The 22,868-nt window shown below is 35.8% G+C and overlaps 1 protein-coding gene across 1 annotated transcript in view; it reads right to left on the reverse strand.

Annotated features, from left to right (window-relative positions):
- Window positions 1–22,617, reverse strand: part of LOC105626281 (amyloid beta A4 precursor protein-binding family B member 2-like) — a 133,334-nt gene extending 110,717 nt beyond the window's left edge. The window contains exon 1 of the mRNA XM_012207584.1: window positions 22,317–22,617. Within this exon, the coding sequence (XP_012062974.1) occupies window positions 22,317–22,617 (301 nt within the window). The remainder of the gene's footprint in view (window positions 1–22,316) is intronic.
- Between the last annotated feature and the right edge of the window lie 251 nt (window positions 22,618–22,868).

A 22,868-nucleotide genomic window follows, 5' to 3' on the forward strand; every position in this document is an offset into this window, starting at 1 on the left:
TTACCCTTTTACCTTTACTTAACCTAAACTTAACTAACGTAAGTAAAGTAATCTACTTACGTTTTCTTATTGTTTTTTCTCTCTCTCTCTCTCTCTCTCTCTCTCTCTCTCTCTCTCTCTCTCTCTTCTTTTTCTCCTTTTTCCTTGGAGATTCGTGGCGAAAGAAACCGACAATTGCTATCCCAAAAGAAAGGAATAGCAGTTACGAGGGTAAATCCCGTGTTTCCTCGAAGATTTTTAATGATTATCGTTTTTTAATGGACTTGCCCCGATACATATGGTCGGTAGAAAAGATTACGATAGAAAGGATGCATTGTTGCTTTAATAGCAAGAGATCGAGAATTATTTGGGAGATTTAAATCATGATAAAAACAACAAAGAAAATACTTTGAATTGTACATTCAACTGTATATTCTAACAAATATAAATAGTCTTTTCTATCCTTATATAATAGTCAGTCTTTCTATTCTTTCAATTTTTCCATTAAATATTTCAATACATGTTATCGAAAGAAACGAAAAAATGATCGTATAATTAACTCTCTTATGTTAGGTGGATATTTTATTATTTAAAATTAATATGTTTTAAAAGTAACAAATATGTATATTTTCAATATATGATGAGACCGGTATCATTTTCAGTCGGAAATGCAGACCTGGACCATTATTGTCATTCTATATTAATTTACAGAAATTCTAAAATTGCGCAATTTATACGTATCGTTATTCCAGACAGGTGTTATTCCAGTTACGCAACATGTGACCGTTTATGCCGGCGCGAATTATTATTTAGAGGTCCGTCGGGTGACATTACATTGTACGTTCAATCACCGAACCGATCTCTTTAAAATGACGCATGTGGCAATGCGGCGATATTTATTATCATTAGCCATGCAAGCGAACACGCTTGTTTACGCGCCGATGTACGTGTTCGCGGTGCGATGGAGGCTACATCGTCGGTCGTAAAGGTTTAATCGATTCTCGATCGGATCGCGCACACCAAGCACATGCGACATATATTACAAGTCCCAATCTGCGATTTCATCCTTTTTACTAAATTCAAATATTTCGCTCACCTATATTCCATCACACTGCACTGATTTTATATAATCAGTTCTCTTTGGAATGGAATCTAAAGAACGACAAAGAATGATGACTAACAACTAGTATTGAAAAAGAATGATTCAATTGTTAATTTTTAAGATTTGACTTTTTAGAGTTAGACTCCACTCCACACAAACACACATACACACATACACACAAAGATTTTAGAGAACAATCCTCAGCACAATAAAGAATCCTTTATATAGAAGTCATAGAAGGTTGTGGAGTCTTAAGTCGTAGGAAATTGACCAATTCTAATCGAATATTCTCCTTATATTGATAATTATATATAGTGATTAGTTGGTTTCCTATGATTTAAGATCCATGACCATCTACGACTTCTATGTAGAGGACCCTTAACCGAGTCGCGAATCGTGAGTCATAGTCATATGTCAATATTTTGGTGTATGTATGACGTACCGATCACATTACGCGTCGATTTCTTGTGATGGTAACATGTCTACATCAGCGGTCACCTTTGGTAAAATTACAAATTGTTAACGGTAAGTGACATAATTACATCATATAACTTTTCAAATATTTTAATATCTTAGATATAAATTATCAATACAAATTGTATAACGAAATAATGTGTAATAAATTTGAAATGATTAAAAAACATAATCTTATATATCAAGTCTTTCGTACATTAATCGAATCAGTATATATGCAAAAATTTTTATTTTCATTTGCAATGTTATAATAATTTGTTAGCAATGTATATACATGTAATTTACAATTGTTACAATTGTTAACAACTGTATTATTGCAAATGAATAAAATTTTTGCATATGTACTAATTTGATTAATGTACGAAAGACTTGATATATAAGATTATGTTTTTTAATTATTTCGAAATTTATTACACATTATTTCGTTACATATGTATTGACAATTTATACCTAAAGTATTAAAATATTTGAAAAGTTATGTGATGTAATTATATCACTTAGCGTTAACAATTTGTAATTTTACCAAAGATGACCGCTGATGTAGACATGTTATCATCACAAGAGATCGACGCGTAATGTGATCGATACTGCATATAGATATGCCAAAACATTGCGCGTTGACATATGACTATGACTCACGATTCGTGGCTCGGTTATAACCATTATTGTGCTGAGGCCCTTAAAAGAAGAGAACATCAGTATATACTAGTCAATATCATCCTTTCCGACAGCAAGAAATACACGGAAAGTTTTGTGTTTAAAATTTAACTAGACACAAATCTGAAAATAATTCTGTTAAGTCATCAAAATAATTACATAGAGCGTTTAAACTGATTACTAAAAACTTGTCATGTCCAAACTTTTTACAGTATTGCTTATCATGCTTGAGATTCCTATTAATTATTTTGATGGTCCAACGAATTTATTTTCAGATTTATCTTTAGCCAAATTTTTAGATACTTTAAAATCGTTCTTTCAGTGTAGCGTAAAAAAATCCTTTGCTCTGTCAAGGAGAAATAAAATTTTTATTGTAATTTCAGTGAATGACTTTTTAACAAACGATCTTTATCATCCATGAATCGAATAACAAATAATTTTTATCATTCTCGATATAACGGACAAATGTATGATTCGATTTCGGAATTCATCGGAATTAGATACGATTGCACTCTCGTCGAAATGCGATCGGTCTTGCCTGGCCATCGTAAATTTTTTATGGGCCTTCGATCGTACCGTGTCCGCGATACTTATCGACCGCGGCCTGTGATTTTACCCCTCTTGTTATTCGTATGGCGTACTTGACCTGCCGTTTTCATCACGTCACGCTAATCGACCGCACGGTTACGTAAAAACCTTCCCACGATTTTATACATTCCCGCTGATATGTTATTATCCGAAAATCAAACTACTTCCCGAAGGCACAACGTTCTGCAACAACGCTATATATATATATATATATCTTTCCTTCTAGTTTTCAATTGCAATTAGCCACCACCAAGTAATTACTTCTGGCTCTTAGTTATCATTGATCGAAGTTACTCATGCAATAATACATAATAAGATATAATGTTAATAGTAACTTTGTAAGCTCTGCATTTTCAATTTTGAATTTCTTAATTAAAATCTTAAGAGTCATGAAAAATAATGATTAAGAGCGACAAAACATTAAAGAAATGAGTATGAACAATATAAAATTTGAGAAACATAAGTCGACAATATAAAATTTTTTAAGTTAAATCTTTCTTTCGATTTATATAAATTCCTTGCTCCTCAAAAATATAAGATAATCAAGTCTCATCGCAAAATCAAAGCGTCATGATATGGAATGAAACTTGAGGTGCAATTGCACTTTTCTCCATCATTCATCAGACTATCTGACCAATCGATCGGTTGTTCTGTCACGTCACTCCGATTTCGTGTGACCGAAACGCGCAATGAGCTGCAATGAGCTGTACTTTCGTCACGCAACCAAAGTTTTTTTCATACAATTTTGTTGTGCGCGTTGTAATCGACATATTCCCTCCCCCTGCATTGTGTAATGTGCAAAGAATGAACTGACACGAAGACCTTTCGCATATTGCGAAAGGCAGAAATGTACGGCAATGTAATTGACTGATGCATTGAACGAGCGAGGTAAATCATTATATACAATATAAAAGATCAATTTTGCTCAAGAATCTAAAAATTTGACAGATACAGATCTGAAAAAATAATTTTGCAAAAATGTTAAGCATGATGAGCAATACTGCAAACTGTTTTAATATTTATTATTCTAACAACCAATTTATCCTTTTACTTAATTGTTTTGATAGTTCAGCAAAATTATTTTTCTGTATCTAGCTAAATTTTTAGATTCTTCATCAAAAATTGCTCTTTCAGTGTATACACAAAAATTAAGGTATTATTGTGGCATACATAAGTTCGAGGAGAACTGCAGGAGTAATTTTCATTACGACGATTGTTCGACCATCTGTTGACCTCATTAAATAAGAGACGTAATCTTATTCAAAAAATTGACTTCTTAATCTGACTATGATGGGAACACATACAGGTGCGACTAATTTCACGAGGGACACTACTACTATCTGCTAATCTAAGCGTATATCGGAGGATGGAAAGAAGAAAGAATCTGAACACGTTTCACTTATGAGCAAGACATATTTAAGAGTATTTGAGTGTTAATTTGAATGTTAATCAAGAGTATACGATGAATATTAATTAAGATGAAATTAGTCACAATATTTGATATATGATCAATATTAATCCAGATGAAATTAGTCAATATTTATAACTCTAATCATAATTATTTTAATAAAGGCTGCAAAACCTCACAAAAATCGAATATACTGGCCAATTTATTACTAAAACAGTAATTAACTACTTATTTGGACAAATAGTGCTTTTAATACTTAAACTAAGTAATTAATTATCGTCATTTATTAGCATTAAATTAGTCAGTATTAGATTTCTGTAAGAGATTTAAATAGCTATCCTCAAAAATCAATTATTAAAGCTAATTAATATTAATTAAAGCTAATTAATAGTGTCTCAAATATTATATTAACAATGCATATAAACACATGTTTTATACAGATGACACGTTCCATAAAGTCGACTGTCTCATAAAGTTGTGGAACGTGCTCAGGAAGGGTGACGACGATGAGGGACATATAACTTACGATTCGCTCCGTGGAGGACCATCGTGGCCGCGTTCTACACAACTATAAAAGTGTCCTCGATGGCACCCACCGGTTAGGTACCTCTAGTGCCACGAGCCCGAAAACGACGCGCGAGAGATGTCTTGCACTACCACCCCCCCGTGCGAGCGCGCGCGCGATTAGCTCATTCTTTTGCAAACGAGCACAATTCGGGGTACGGGGGAGGCGAGAGTTTTCAAGATGGCACGGGATTTCGAGTTCAGCACGAATGATGCATCACCATATGACGCGAGAAATGCGATCGCCGATATATATCTTCTGCGACAGACGACTCGTCGGGGGAGATGCGTTGATCGCGCAATTCGATCTTTTCGTTCTATCCCTCTAACTCATCTTATCGGAAATAGCTGCAGGAAGTTATCGAACCCGAGAGTTTGCGGGAAACGTCGAAAACGATTATTACAACGAGGTTTTTCGAGGTCACGAGCGGACAAACAGCACCCCGAGACGTTGGGGCGTCGCGGTCGTCGCAGTGTGACTGGCGAGACTCGCGATCACCCCCTTCTCCGTTCGCGCGCATCGCGATCCCCTCTACTCTCTCTTTCACCCCCCAGCACCCTCTCTCTCACGTCACTCGACTATCTCTCCCCTCATCCCTCTCTGCATGTATGCTCCTATCTCTTTCTCTCCTTCGTTCCATCAGCGACTCCACTAGCATCCATATATCGTCTTTTCTTTCCTATCATATTTTTTGTCCCTATCTATCTCACCCCTTGCGTCATGTATCTTCGCTCCTCCTTCATCCCTTGAGATTTCTCTCCGTTTTCTGCCTTTCTCTCTCTTTCACTCTCTCTCTCTCTCATCCTCTCTCGTCTTCCTTCTTACTTGGTCGTTCTATCTACTACCCCTATTTCTTTCTCTCTGTCGCACCCTCGCTTCTCCCTACTCGCCTTGTCGCGCGCGTCTCCTTCTGTCTCTCAGCAACCCTCCAGACACTGGCCAAGCTGGTCACGTGAACGCCAGCTCGGCCAATCGTGCGCCGAATGACGTCATCCGCATGACTCTCTCGCACGTTCGAGAAAGAAGTTGCGGGCGTAAGGGTGCATTTGCGGACTTCGGGGGGAGATGTGCTTCGCTCGGAGTAGGGATGGATGGCCGGTTCGATCTATGGACGACGTGTGATGCAACGTCGGGACGGACGATCCTCAGGAACTTGCGGAAAGGATTAAGGCATTATCGCACCAGTTTGTTAGCAGCAATTTTTTTCTTTCGAAAACATCGAGAGATACACGGCGAAACTTAAAATATTATAGCGTATTAGAATTTAAAAATTTCTTGCGCGAAATTATATTTATCTAATTTTGATCCTTTGGATTTGTAAATAGATTTTTATATGCTTTATATACATTCGATTCTTAACAAGAAAGTTTATAATAAAAAAATAAAATGTGTTCAAATAAAGTTGGTGATTGAACATTTAATTTAAAACCTGTTCTACCCTCCACTCATTTTCTCTTTTATTTTACAAACAATCCGCGTTCAATTTACATCAGTTCGTTTTAGTATTTATTCTTTGTTTTATATTTACACGTTGTTACGTCCATTATATGCCCGGAATTTATTGAAACTGTAAATGAGAGAGTTATTTTTTATCTAATATACATTGTCCTTAATTAACTGTATCTGATCCAGCAATCCTGCAAAGTTTCTCGATGCAAATAGAAACTATTACGTTCAACAAAAAAAGTGCCTATCTGAAAGAGAAAGAAACCCTCGATGTTAGTCGCAGATTTTTTTCTCAAGCCAGGACACTTCATGGCGTATCTGTACTATGAAACTGGAGGCAACGTACGACCATAAATTGCGTAGCAACGGCTCATACCGAGGCCCATTTTTCTTTCGGCCAGAAAATGGGTTAACCGAAAACCTTCCTGTTTGTATTCCGCGCTCGAGTTGGGCCTCTTTTTTTTCTCTTCGCAGACATTACGAGGTCGTCGTCACCGAAATGAAATTCCGCACCGCATAGCCGGATGATGCGCACCCGAGAAGACTGCTAACGTGTTAAATCAACGTTACATATGGTTCTCATAAAAGCACGGTTCCCGTAAAATCTCATCAGGATGATCAATTGACTAAAAACTTGTCATTAATACTTCATTAATACAATGTTGGTATTATAGATTTAATGTATTTATTATAATTACGTGATCAATATATGAATCTTGTCAAGCTAGAGTTCTCATAACTTTAACTCTTATGAATATCAAGATAATCGCGCACGCAACAAAATATATGAACGTTCGTTAGTATCCACTTATAAATGATATATATGAATCATCAATGTCTCGACGATTTATTGAATAAACCAGACGATTATTCATAAATGAGTCATTTTCACATTCTTTTACGTGTAAAATTGAAGCTACAAAAGAACAGAAGAACGAAAGAAAGAAAGAGAAAGAGAAGGAAGTATATAAGGCGTTTAACATTACTGAACATTCATTTTAAGAACAAAAAAATCCTCGTTGGTGGTAAAAAGACTCTCGCACGACTTTGCCGTTACTACGATCGGACGCTGCCAGATGTGGATTTACTAGGAAAGTTTTATGCACAGAGAAGGAAAAAAAAAGGAAAATGGAGAAGTCAGTCGTAAATCTTGTGCCTCGTAAAATTTTCCATTCGTCTTTTATTTGCATTTCGCCGCAACTTTAGCCCGGGAAAGACGATCGTAATTCATCCTTTCTTATCCACGTGTAAAAAATAATGCAGGTTAATTTGTGTACATATTTATTGATTTGATTTCGTTAAATCTCGTTAACTTGATCTAAAAGATTTGAAAAAATTTCAAGCTTTGATGACTGTTGAAGAGAATATATCTAATGTGTACATATTTTGATTCAAAAACGTATAAATAAATATCTAGAAAACTGAAATTTATTCACTCTGCTTGGCACAATCGACGCAATGAAGTGTAGAGTAGCAGCAAATCTCATCCCCTCTGATGAATTAAATCCGACGCACCCCAAATTTGCAAATAATTAACCAGTATTTGTAGATGAATTGCGCTTATAATTAGAAAGCAATTATATCGAATATGAACTGTGTCCGGATTAGCACGTATTTCGAATACTTCATATGATTGAATATAATTAATCTATAATAATTCACACATATTATTATACAAGAACAAAGCTTTATCGCGGCTAATGATGTGATTTAATCCATGCGATACAATTCTAAGTAATAAAAAAATCTAAAGCTGCGTTCGGGGATTGGCGCTACCCAACTAATTTATCAAGGAATTTAGCAGATTCTAATCAGATTGATTTTATTTTGTTATCAAACTTTAATAAGGTAAATTCATCGAGATCTGATCAGTCATGTAACGCAGCACACTAGTCGAATCCTCATCAGGATAGCCTCATCAGAACTTGATAAGGTCATTATCAGTATCTGATAAAATCCTTATCAGATCTTCATCAGAACTGATAATGAAATAAGATCAACCTAGTTAGAACCTGGTAAAATCACTCGATAAATTTCTAAGTCGGGAATTGTTCAAATGCTATTAATTTAGCAAAAGAAGCAAGAAACATATATTTCAGAGGTCAGGAGGCATCTCTGAAGGTACTTTATAATCTCTTGGAGATTATTCAAATCGACTTGCCTTCTTATAAAACTTGTGGACATTTTTTTTTTACGAGCAACTCGTCCATCTCGAGGCGTGGCTGCGTATTAGAAAGGAGGTCAACCAACTCAAACTTAACGAAAATCTTCTTAGGTATACCTTATTCAGGATTATTTTAAATCAACTAAACCAGATCCTTATAACATACAATCTTATAAAGATCAATCATACTCATATCTGATGAGGATTTTCTTAGATGTACCTTATTCAAAGTTAACTTAGATTAATTAAACCAGGTTCTTACAACCTTACAAAAATCAACCATACTTAAATCTAATGAGAATCTTATTAGATGTACCTTATTTAGGATTACCTTATGTCAACCAAATCAGGTCCTTATAACATATAAGGTTAACCTGACACAAATTCTAGTCGGGTACTCGTGTCATTCTATCTTTATTGTTTATTAAACGTAAAACGAAAATAAAATGGCACAAATAGTGCGCTAACAGTATCTATTCGAATGGATTTTAACTGTAATTGTAGAATCATCTAAGCAATTTAGAGTAAAGCATTCCATCAGTTAGAGATTCTAAACATTAAATGTCCATTACAGCGTTTATTTAGAATCGAAGAAAGAATTTTACTAATTGACCAATAAAAAAATGCTTCAAAATATTTGTAGTATCAAGTGATCCATAGCCTAGTTCTTTTGTTAAATAACACTTTTAAAAATCTTGACCCAGAACGATGCAATTTGCAGCCACTTATTTTTAAATCGATCAATGCTCATCTACGAATTCGTCTTTGAACGAGAGCTTTTAGGACATCGAATTTTAATCTCGATTTTGTGCGTCATCAAAATTCTCGCTGACCGGAAAAATATAATCCTTTTCAAACGCGACACGCGAGCAAAGCCATAAATCAAGTCAGATGCAATAATTGAAATGCAGGCGCGAGCCATCAAAAAACAGTGGCTCGATTCCCACTCGCGAAGAATTCTCGTTTTTTTTTCGTCCATTTTAGTCGTTTTTTTTAACATCGACATGAACACGCGACTGTCAGATGATTCGAATCACGCGAGCATCCGCGATTTTCGAGCATCCAGTAATCTCATAAGCGAGGGAATAGGATAAAAATTTACGACAAAAGGGGAAATAGCATCAGGGGATGTGGTTGGTAGGACAGTAAAAAAACGTAATTAGTGATCAATTCTGTGTCTGATAACCTATATCACGCAATGAAAATCGAGAATCCTTCCCCGTTCGCGCGGGAATCGAGAACTTTATTGGAAGCTATTGCAGTTTGTTCAATTTCTATCGCGAGCTGAATATCATATTCTTTCATTAAGTTATTCTACCACACACAATAATATTTTCATATTAAAGCGGAATGTATTATTTCATGATATGCATACGAAGAAATAAATCAAAATCTGCAAAAGTCAAAAGAATAAAAGAATTATTTCCCATTAGAAACATTTATGAAAAAACAGTTATGTAAAATGAATTTAAATCATTCTAAATGCATGCAAAAGTTCTTCTATATCAATTAAAGCGCGTTTTAATGGAAAATCAAATCTGACGTTTTTATGAAAGTGTTAAACCTCGTAATAAAACGACTAACATGACGAATGTATACCCATGCGTAATGAATTTGAAGATGGATTATAGGAATATAATGTACTGACAAATTTTTAACGATTACGACAATTGCACTCGTTATAAATGAGATAAGCGCGTTAAACGCAATGCGTGAATCGTAGTGGACGCTGTAATGCAGAGAGCATGGACATTATGTCGTATATTATTCCGTGTATTATTGTCCGTGCCATGCCGATGAAAACCGGTACCTAATGACCCGCACAAATCACTGGTCCAGCATTGTCATGCGACTGCAAACTACACGGGTGCTGGTGACAGCACGACGAAAAAGTCCTCTGTTTGTTCATGAACTTGTCGGCAAGCCAAGCCGATTGTTGAGCCCACTGCATGTGATGCAATTAATAATTACAATAACACAATTTGCTCCAGCTTTGCGTCTATTTTGGCGACGTATAATTAATATATTATATTAAACTTAAATAGAATTGAAATATGAAAAGATACATAACAGTAATGTGCTTATAAAAAAACAGTTTTTTATAATGTAAAAAAAATTAATTAGTTTAATGAGATTGTATATTCCTATACTCCTTTCTAATTTCACGAAGAACAAAGGAATTCATAATTATATGTCTGCTAAATTATACAAAAGATGTAGAATCATAAAAATCATAAGATTCGTTGTCTTACATTATATAGAATTTAAAAACGAAATTACATTGAAAATGCGAAATAATGTAAATATTGCACAGTATACATCGAAAAAATAAATTTCGCGTGTTTCTTATATGAATGACTGTCCCAAAAGAAAATAAAACGTGGATAGTGTGTGAATGAAGCCAGGTCTTAATAAAGCAAACGAGCATGGCTCGTTTCACCGTATTTTTATTCTTTTCACGTAGTTTATATATTTGAAGAAAAAAATCGCGATCTTATCCAAAAAACAAAATGGAAAATGATTGCGGTGAAGCAATTATATTTTCACATAGCTGATATAAGGCTGAATATTTTTGTCATTTGCCGTTTTTTTGAAATATTTATAGCTATTCGCTAACAAGACATCACACAAAGTGCTGTAAAATAATACTGTATATTATATTTATACCTCAACACATTACGTAACGTTGAAATAATTTTTTTCTATTCCAGTAGTGGGAAATTAATTTTATGAAAAATTCTGATGACAAATTAATTAATATTACGAAAAAGTCATCACCGCGGGGTACTTCATGTTTTGAACAAGTGCATAATGATGTACATAACGCAACTCGAAAAAATTCGCGGGATTGCATTTAAAATCGCTCAATATCCCCGCCTCTCGCCAAGCCAATTTCATTAAAATTTCGACATCATCTGTTTCAAGTAATTACCGAGGAGTTGTTCTTCGCGGCGCAGCGTTGTATCGTCGGAATAGAAAGAAAGAGCGGGATGCGGAGTACAAGAACAAAAAAAATAAGTTGCTGCAGGAAACAAGCAGCAGGAGGGTGGATCCGGTATAAATCGACCTGCAGCGCAGCGCTCGTAATTGCGTTCGGCGACGACGATAGTAACGTCGCTTTTAATTAATGCGACACACTTTTTCTCCCCATCACTGAAAAGTGCCACATCCTCGTAATCCACACCACGGCCGTCCCACCGAGTCCGCATGAGAACGTGCGATGGGGGGGTTTGTTAAATAAATGGAGAAAAAAATCCGCCATGTCGTGAACTGCACGCACTTCTGTTTATTCTGATTTTGTACGGCACGGATTAACGAAGTGTGTAGAGTGCAACGAGTGTTAGAACACGGCAGTGTACGATTTCAGAACCGCGTATATTTGAGACGTACTGGTGACTGGCGCTAAAATTAACTTATAAAAATTTAGATCCTTTTAGCACAAGACATTCTATTTAGTGTGTCATTTTTTGTGTAATAGCGAATTCAATTGAATATATTCAATTCAGTGCGTATTAAAGTCATCATATAAAATAATGTAAAGATACATTTATAAATAAATATAGAAATCGATTAAATCGTGAAATACTCAATACATTTTTTTGTATTATTAGGTAAAATATGTATTTTATAATTTGAAATATTTGCATTTCATTTTTATACTCAAATAAATCAGTATAAACGGCTTTGATATGCATCAGTGCACACCAAATTCGCCATAAGTTTAACGTAATTTTTATATAAAGAGATAATCTAAATTTTTTTAAGATATTCGTGTAAATTCTTTTTATCTATGCATTATTGATAAAATAATAAATATATTCACTAAGAGAATAAGTTTGAACACTAGGGACGGAAACACGAAGAGGGCGGTCAACCCTCTGAGTACGAGGGATGGTCTGCCGTGCCCTGCGGTAATTTCCGTCCTCGAATTGAAATGTTATTACGTTAGCGACACGTTCCGGTATTCTTCTCGTCCTCTCTCATTGCCTTTATTTTCCATCTACTAGCTTTTTCTTGTAAATGTGATTTGAGGCGAACGAGCGCATAAGGGAAATAAGAAAGAAAAGAGGATCAAAAAAGAGAAAAGCAATAAAATATATTCTGGAGGAAATTTGATTATTCTTTTGCGGAAAAGAAAGATAAAATTATAATTAAGAAATAAAAGAGAGAAATTAAATAATATTAACTTGTTTTCATATTTCCTAAAATGTTCAATAAACGAATCTGACACAACAAAAAGGAATTTCAATCAACAAAGGAATAAAATAAAATAGAGAACAGATACAAAAGGAGCTGCTTGACACGATCTATAATCTAATTCGTCTCTTAGGGGGAAGAAAATAGGGAAAACGGAGCGAAACGCCGAGTCGTTAATCCCAACATGCAGTTTCTGCGAAGCGAATTCCGCGCAGGGAACGACAGTCCTATGGAATCGAATTAAATCCTGGGATATACGATTTTCAGTGAACATATCTCCGATCCCGCGAATCGCCCGAGATCCGCTCGAGATTTCCCGGCGTGAGTTGCATGCAATCGGAAAAAAAGGAGCCCGACGAGTTTCTCCTCCTCTTTAGACATAATTTATGTACGAATCTCCGTGCATTATTTGCACCTTTGTGGTCCGTAAGACAGTCCGTTTGCACAGCAAATTATTCGCGAAATGACTTAAGTTTAATTTACGATTTAATGAATAATATAATAATTATACTTTAATAAATAATATAACCATAATATAACATTTTGACAATCTGAAAATTAATAGAAATTGAAAATTTTTATACGAAAATATCGAGATTACGAGGTAATTTCTAATTTGTAAATAATCAATTTTCGTCAATGATATTACGTGGATTTTGAGTGACCAATACATGTAGCAATCTGTATGAAAATCATGTTAGCTGCGAATTGTATAACAATTTGCATCGGATTAGGCGGGTGCGTCGTAAAGTTATATTTATGAGTTCAACGATTTCGCATTCCGACGTTTCTCTGACCGCAACTCGACGAGAAAACTCCGTCGAAAATCTTGAAATTTCATTTCCATAATCACAGTCTGTATAATTTACTCGACTTTCTATTGAACAAGTACATTCGGGGGATATTTTCTCGTATTTGATTCGCTCATATTTTTTCCATCCTATTTTTTATTATCAATAAGACCATCTTGTGAGCGACATCTTGAAGCCAACATCCCCGCATCGTCAAAAAAAAAAAGAAATAGAAAAAAGCCTGAGTCCCTCGCGCGACATTCTGATGTCTTGAAAACAGGAACATTCCGGTGGTTTAACGCCGACAGTGTCGTCCATCCCCCATGCAAGGCGATGGTTCGATGCTATTCCTGTTCCCTTTTTCTTTTTCCAGAAGCGAGATGGAGAGAATCAGAGAGAAAGAAAGCGAAAAGAGAAGAGAAATTGAAGGGCGAAGGTAACCATTCCGAATAGCGATGTTCTTTGCTATAAGGGGGAAAAGGTAGAGGTAAAAGACGACACAGGTACAGGGGAGATCTCGTGACTTTTATTGCATTCGACCGTGTTAATCCCGAGCACCCATAAATTCATCCAGTAGGAATTACTTCTTAACCTCTTCGGCATTTCACTGAGTTCATCCTATCGAAGTCTTAATTAACATACACGATCTTTCTTTATTATCGAAGGAGAGATTTCTGTATTGCGACAATTACACATATCTAAGTATTATAATTAAATTAAATGGCATGTCGCAAGATTATGATTTATAGACACGAGAAAAAAATGAATCCATTATACTTCTATGCAACGTGAATTATTGATAAAATTGAAGTTGTAGAAATGACATCGAATACATTTTTTTTGTATTATGATTAAAGCCGTGTTCTACACATATTTCGATAAACTGCCAGTACTGAAAATCTATTCACATGTTACATGTATATATAGAATTTTAATACTGGCAGTGTAGGTATATTGGAACACAGCCTAACTAATCTATAAAATAATTCCATATTTTGGAATAAGCGTAAAAAGAAAGAAAATAATTTATCGCAATAATTCGTAGGATGGCAACGAAAAATCTATCTTCATTATCGAAGAAGATTTCTGTGTAGCACGAATTGGATATAAATATTGTAATTAAATCAAACGTCGTATCGCAAGATTTTGATTTATGCACAACAAAAAAATGGACCATTATATTTATGTGCAACATAAATCATTTAAAAAATTGAAACATCGAATTATACAGAAATGATTGAATACATTTTCTACTGTACGATAAAGTCTGTTAAATTTCTTATTCTGTATTTCGTGACAAGTGCAAGAAGAAAGAAAATAATTTACCGCGACAATTCGTAGGATAGCAATGAGAGGTCGACGGAAAACCGAAGGGAAAAAGTAAACTTTTAATCAGTCGGTCTCCCTATTATCTCGGCAACCATTCCAATTCTTCGAGGTTTCAGTCTTTCTCGTCCACCTACTTCTCTCGTCTGCCAGGATGGTACACCCACCAAATTACATCGTCGCAAATCCCCTTCCAGTGGCATTAATTAGCTCTTGATTCCTCCGCCATCGATCTCGCGACAACTCCGGTAATTTGATTCTCGCTTGCGACGCGATTTGAAACATGCAAGCTACGTTAATATGTGCGACATCGGAAATCTCACCCTTAGATCAAAGAACGGATTAATACAAACATCGAGGATGTATCTACATATATATATGTATGATAGATTACGTTGATGAAATCAACGTTCGTCTAAAATGTCGATTCCGCCCGTAACGCCATCCTGTTTGCATATGGCTATACAAAATGAAATTATCGTCTGTTCCTCATTCAATAATAGTTCACTGAATTTAGGAAATACTGATGTACATATTGTATAATCTAATTTTCTTTTAACTTAAGTTAAAAATATTTATTTTTGATCAATCAATTCTATATAATACTAATAAAAAAAGAGTATATAAAATGAAAAATTCCATATTCGGTCAAAGTAATTTTTTCACGTCTAATAATATTCTTGTGAATTTATACAATTTCTAATTTCAATTAATTGTACACCGATTATTTGTCGATCTTGAAACAATCCTAAATCCGAAGCTGGAATAGAGGTTATATCAACAATACAAATTAAATTGACAAGCAATTTAATATTATTTCTGCAAACAAGCATCTTAAAAATTGTAAATAATTTATTGCAAAAAATAGAAAAAATATTTAAAAATGTATATTTCTTCTAAATAATATTCGGTTCAAATTCTGTAATTTTCGCGAGTATTATTTCACAAAATAATCAGCAAGATATTGTCTCTCAAGTATCTCGTGATATTAGAGACCTGCGAAGTTCAAGCAGAACATTTTCACCGAGACTGTTGTCGCGCAAGCAACAACGAGAAAGAAGTTCTGTTTAATCTGACTTCGAGAGCTTCGTCGCTTCTTTTCCCAGCGGTCTCATCGGGTTTGAAATTCACGTCGCGAATTTTCAAGGGAAAACCTGAGCACAACACGGCGTCTCTTCGATTCTATAGTGGGATTTTTGCGGAAAGCCTCGAGGGCAAAATCGACAGATACAGAGGGAACACACAGTCTTTTCGTTCGCGTGCACCACGACAAACACAGCTGCATTTCTCTATCGCGTGGTGGTGTAATTTGCATGGCTGTCTTTGTTTTGAAGCCGACTTGTGATCTTCGCCTCTTATAATAACTTTCTCATACGATTGCAAAAACCCGATTTACATTTCGTGTTGTTCTATCGCACGTCGAAAGGAAAGAAAGTTATTTGCTAAATGGAGACTGGCCCAATTAAAGATTCTTTGTTAAAAACTTAAACTTTCCACACACAATTAATTATTAAGATATATCTTACGTTGGGAAGTAAATCTTATTGTTTGCTATTTTAAATGTTCGCGAATAGAAAATTGACATTAAGCATATTCACTAAAATAGCTACCATTACGTTACTAGCTAAAATAGAAATGGAACGAGATATACTGAACAGTGCTACTTAAATACTATGGCAAGAACGAGAATTGACAAGAAGTCAAGTAAACGAAACTTCTTGTTTCGAGTGCTTGATGAATGGTGGGAGGAATAGTAAAGAATTAGCTGCAAATCGAAATGGCGCGGCGGCGGAAACACGTGTCCCAGAGCTTCGAGTAGGAAGAGAGATCTTTCCTTTGAATGCGCTTAATTGCAAGAACAGTTTCGTTTCCAGATCGCGAGTCAGACAGACTGACGAGAAGTACGGAAATGATTAACGACAAAAGCGGGGACCCCCTGTTGGATCTCCGGAAACGGACTTGGAGGGAACGCGCACGAGGAAAAGAACTGCTTCTCGAATCTGAAGAAACGCCCAGAAGCCGGTAATTACCCGATAAAATTCTTCCGCGCGACTAAGAAAGGAAGAATCACCCTCTTTGTACTCGTTATCGTTAAACGACTCGTTTGTTCTTATAGTATTCATAAATCAAATCTTCATAATTCTTTCAACTTCATTTTTAACTGCGATTCTAACCACGGTTTATTAACGATTGTTATATATACTACCTCAATTTTTGTATTTCATAAAATCAATTAGACGCAATACTTGAATTATACTTGAATTAATTTCTGACATTGACATTCAATTTCCTAACATTGATCGTATTGATGCATGAACAATTGAAATGTACTAAACAAGCAGTTTTCACAGAAAACACTTCGATAACGCGTATTTAATCGCGCGACACTTTTCATTAGTCGTGATTAACGCGAAATAATAGCGTCAACGTCAGCGAAAAGTGCGATCGATAATGAAAAATAATTTAACGTGCAGGGACGAACTAGGTCATTGATTCGCGTTAGTTGCCGGGTAAGTACCCGATAACCAAATTTAACTCCGACGAGCTCTGTAATAAACGGATAAGTAAATCCATTAGCCGCGGTACCATAGTAACGCATAAATTCGTGATCCCCTCGAATGCGCCGATAGCGATTCTTCATGTAATCGATTATACTCCCATTGCCGTTACGTCGCGTGACTGCATCGCCCGCGCCAGCGTAATCTTCCGTTGCGCTTGGAATATCTCAGAGACGATCGTGAAAATAAATTATTTGTCACAGAAAGAAAATGGCTCTCACGTAAAACAGTGAAATGTCCATAAATGGTGTAGATCGTGCGGAAGGGAATTGGAATACAAAGGTAGAGAGAGCTGTCATCATCAGTGAGCTTCGCATAAGGACGCAGAAGTTACGGTCATGCCACTGCAAAATATCGGGATAAATCAGAGATGGATGAACACTGTGGTTCCGAGTGGGTGGTTGGTCTGACGCAGTAAACAGAAAATAATACCGGACAGCATTGTTCCCGTTTTGTCCCCTTCTGTCCCGCTTCATTCACTCGCCATTCGCGTTCCGCCACTATAGGATCATCCCGCTCTATTGTCGAGTTTCGCCAGGAAACCTTTCGCTCTTCATTTCCCTCCGCCCGCGGCCCTTTCTCTATCGCACTCCATCCGATCCACCTGTTTTTTTTATTGCCCTGCCTTGAACGGCATACGTATTCCCATTTTTTAGCCGGAGTTTAAAAGGAGAGAAAGAGAGAGAAAGAGAGAAAAACAGATTGCAGCGTTTATTCTAAAAGGAAAGGCAACGGTCGCCTATATTATTAAACGCATTTATTATGATATTAAAGTTATTCCGCCACGGGTTGATTACATGACGAGGGAAATTTACGTAGAAGCTTGAGTATTTAAATACAAGGAAGTGCTTAAATACAAGGAAATGCGACAAATATAACAAAAATGAATACATATAAAAACTTCAATCAGAGATGATAATACAAAAAAAAACAGTTTGATGCGCCCTTTGTTCTAATTCCAGAGAAACTGCATCCTGCAGGAATGTAAAAATATTTTATTTTTGTTTTCAGTTTGTATCTATTAATCTTTACCCATACCATATCGTTATTTAGTTCAATAAAACATATTTTACTAGGGCATGTATTGTATTACGGAAATCTTCAGAATGGATTCCAATCGGAATTATTCCATTTTCTCTAGAAAACACAATAGAAATCTAGACAATAATTCCGATCATAAATCCATCTAAATAATTTCATAATAGGTGCCCTCTCGTTTATTGTGCGTAGGTACCTCCCTTCCAGCAGATCGTTTATATTTTATTATCCCTCGAACAAAAATGAGGGGCCAATACACGACAGAAACGTTTATTTGAAAGGATGATGAGTGCGTGCCAGTTACAATTCATCACGCGTGCCGATGAAATACTATATACTTTCTCGGCAAGCAAATGAATACGAAACTAATTTTCGATGGCCCTCTAGTGCGCTGATTCGGCCTCGTTTTTCAATTTTCCACGTATCGTCGTCGCCGCCGATGTAATAGTGAAATATGATTATTCCGTCTCGCGTATATTATTTTTAACGCCCGGCTTTTCTCCTTCATTCTCGCTTGTAGTCGCAACCGTTCAGTGATCGACGAACCATCGATCGGCACAGTATCGAGTCAGGCAGGCCAATACGATCCAATCATACCGACTTTCGAGCAACGATATCGCGCGCAATCCGGCGAGTTGATTGAAATATCCGACGCGCGTAGTTTTTCCACGATGAGATTTTCACTAGCCGCGGATTGTTTCCGCAATTTTCCACGTGTTTCCCGGACTCTCGTGAATATCCCGTTTTTATGATCAACAACGAATGTAACTTTTCGCACGCAGCGCACATTGCTCGTAGCTAATCCGATCGAGCTCGAGCGTATCCATTTCTATCGATCTGTTCCCTTTTCTATTTTTTTTTATTTATAGTATTTCTCGTGCAGTATAAACTGAAATAAATGAAATTACTTGGTAATAGCGACTTAAACTTAGTGCATAAAGAAATAACTGACATATACATATTTACTATTGCAACATACAATAATTTGAATATCTGTTCACGAATCCTGCATCAAATTTAGGAAAAAGATTCGTTATCTTGATATTGCATGCAACAAAGTTTACAACTGTAACAGAGAATAGTGATCGACATAGGTGGTTCGCGAATTCATTGAATAGAATTTCGCCAAAACTCTCAGCCAGATCTGGCAGCTCTCTGAAACCGTTGTCAACAAAGTTCAACCACTTTGCAGTCAGACGACAAGCGATTGCAACACTTTAATCTGCTAAAATAGATTTTTGAATTGTCGATGTCGCTGCCTGATGTACTATGTGTAGACAATATCTTGATTAAAAATATCTATCTAAAATACTGAACCAAAATATCTGTTTCGATGTACATATATCGTGCTTATTATAAGCTATGTACACATATTATACGTTGAAAAATTTACTAAATTTTAAGAAATTTGTTTGAATAATACTAATTACACGATTAATTTATAAGTCAATAAATATTTATTAAATAAAAAAATAATACACAAATGAAAAAAATAAACAAATGATTTTTGTACTAAATAAATATATGTTTACATTTATTTAGTACTATTCAAACAATTATTAAAATTTAGTAAATTTTTTTTCAGTGCATATATTATTTATTACAAATTTATATACATATATTAATTGCATATTATGTATCTTCTAAATTTTCTATAACGTCTACGAATTAACATACTTAATTTTCTGTAGTACATTGATATGTATGGTATAAGTAATACGTATTTTGTGAAAGCTATCATCTGATATCGATATTACTAAGCTGGAAATCGAAAACATAGCTTTTCCATCCATGTTCGCATGAAAAAAACCGTTATCGACGGTGTGTTTTAAGTAAATTATTTACGGATTAAGAGCGTCGTCCATGCGAAAAAGAGAATCACCAATTTCTAAGGGAGCTCTTAAGTATGTAGGACGATACTCCATTTTTCCGGATGGTCGTTACGAAGAAACGGGATCGAGCTGTAGAACGATTTATTAAGATCCTCGACGGTCTCTCGGGCAGAAGGTAAAACCGGAGCTGGAAGATGGAAGATCTAGGAGAACTGACCAGGAGAGTAGCCAAGAAGGATGATCGTAAGGCGCGGATCGTGTTGAAAAATCTTAACGCTCCGCAAGACAAAGACTTCTTTTCTCTCTTTCTCGAAAGTATGAGGCGTAGACTCTCTTTTGAAAACGACAGAAATAAATCTCGTAATGTCATATCCTGTAAATATACTCTTACTAAAGAAATTTTACCGAAAATAAAAACAGAGAATCGTAAAAATTGCGATACTTTGATGTGAATCGGATGAATCGGATGAATTTCTGAGATGTAAAGAATACCATGGTAATAATTTCTCATTTACCTTTTACCCTCCTATCTTTACATTCCCACACCATTAAATCCTTTCGTGATATAGAAATTATTCGCAGTTTGCGAATTATTCGTAGTTTGCGAATTATTCGTAACTGTTATTTCCTATTCCGACATTTAACTCTCGCCGTTCTGTAATGATGCAATAAATGAATTTATGACTTACTCGAAGGCGGGGTCACATCGACTTAAGCTTGTATTAAAGAGAATCGTTTATCAAACACTAATTTATGCGCCGATTAGTATGATTCAGCAGGAGTTGATTATGTAATTTCACAATTTATGTCGCTCATTGTCACAGTTTTTGCTGGAAATTCTCATTGCGATATTTTATATATAACATCTCGAAAAAAAAATATGATTCGCAAATATATAAAATTTGAGACTTTATTGCAAATAAAAAACTAATTTAATTAAATAGTATTGTGATGCGATATCTTTTAAAATTCCTCCAGAAATTTTCATTCGTAGAGAAGTATTCATTTTTCTTCCTAGGTCATCTCAATAGAGCGGATGGTACATAGAGCGACAAATCGCTCGTCATGAAAAACGGGGAATATTACCGGGTTTTAGCCGAGGAGCATATTTACCAGCGGACGTAATCACGGGCTCCGCGCCGTTCACTTCTGCCGACGCATGGCTACTTTCACGATGTCGTCACGACCGCGTGTATTGCCCATTAATGTGAACTACGGCCTAACCATTACGCCGGCATGCTCGCTTTCGAAATAAAAGACAACGGATCGCATACACCCACGACACGTGTTGTAAAATCGCGTATTATATGCGCGGCCTCCAATATTTTTAGTCGGACAGGCCTTCGACTCGGAGAAAAATTTAATGGGTGTGTTCACTTGCTCTCAATTGTATTACAATTTCGACATCCAAGATGTTGAAATATATCGAATGATTTAATATATAGTTGTTACGACAGAACTATTTGATGATCACGACACTTAGCTATTATATTTTTGTCAGTCATTTCATTAAAACAAATACTTTTTAAATAAATAAATAAAGGACTACGAGCCTAATAGTCTGTTTACTACAAATTTTTAAAAAATTAAAAATTTCACTATAAAACTATGATCCTAACTGTTTATTATAAATTTAAATTATTACAACTAAATAAAGGCTGACATTTTGATTTCGGACTAGATGTCTCAATGTTAAAACTAAATAATAACTTGAGTAAATTGTATAAATTGTCTATATATGTATGATCTCACAATCGATTATGTTAAGATCTTTGATATAAAAATCAATTTTCAAACTTTACCAGAATATTCCAATCTTGTGGGATTTCGATACGCGGATTATACTACACTTTTCATCCTTTCTCGCATCATGTATGAATAATACAGTATTTCATAACGTTTCGTCAATAAAATTATTATGTAGTTTAAGTTCCAATACTAAAATTAATTTGGATATAGTATATTAAGTATCTATTCTTAGTTACATAATAAAACCAATCAAAAAAGAACATATCTGATGAGAAGCAGTGAGAATTACAATTCTTATAACATTATTAAATTAAGATAAGATTATAGGTAGATTTCCAATATTAAATTGTTGATAACTGATGGTCTACATTCAAATAAGCACAAACCAAGTATATGAGCAGATACTTTTATGTGAAAGAGTAATAAATATAAGAGTATTTACCTAAGAAAATCTCGTCGATGTCATCGGCATGGAGATCAAGATCGAGCTCGGACGCTCCGTTGTTGCCAGGAGCCTGATGGCTCCTCTTTGCCAGGTCCATCAGCTCCAGGAGATCGTCTCGCAGCTCGAGTCGGCCCGCGGCCAGAAGCTCGGCCAGCAGAGTCAGGTAAGGAGAGGTCAATAGGCGCGGGCTGGTAGCACGCAGACAACCGGGTAACCAGAGTCCTGGAAGGCTGTACGGAACCACCGGTACCGCTCCGGCACTGACGAAGCCACCGTTCAGGAGTTCGCCGCACAACATAGATGCCGCGATGACTTCAGCTCCTCCCTCGTGACCTTGGCACCGCCTCGATGTCGACTATCTGTAAGCACACAGCGTCTTCGATTAGTCTAAGCGGGAGCGGGACGCTCTAGCGAGAACGGGGGAAATTAATTGCGAAACTCTCTTGCAATGAGTTCTTCAAAGGTTAACGGAGTAAGAAATAGGAGCAGGCGAGAAGGTAGAGAGTGTTTCGCGACTTTTCTCGGTGAAAAAGTCAAGAGAGTCAAGAG

This window comes from Atta cephalotes (assembly GCF_000143395.1).
Source record: "Atta cephalotes unplaced genomic scaffold scaffold00005, whole genome shotgun sequence".
Taxonomy (NCBI): Eukaryota; Metazoa; Arthropoda; class Insecta; order Hymenoptera; family Formicidae; genus Atta; species Atta cephalotes.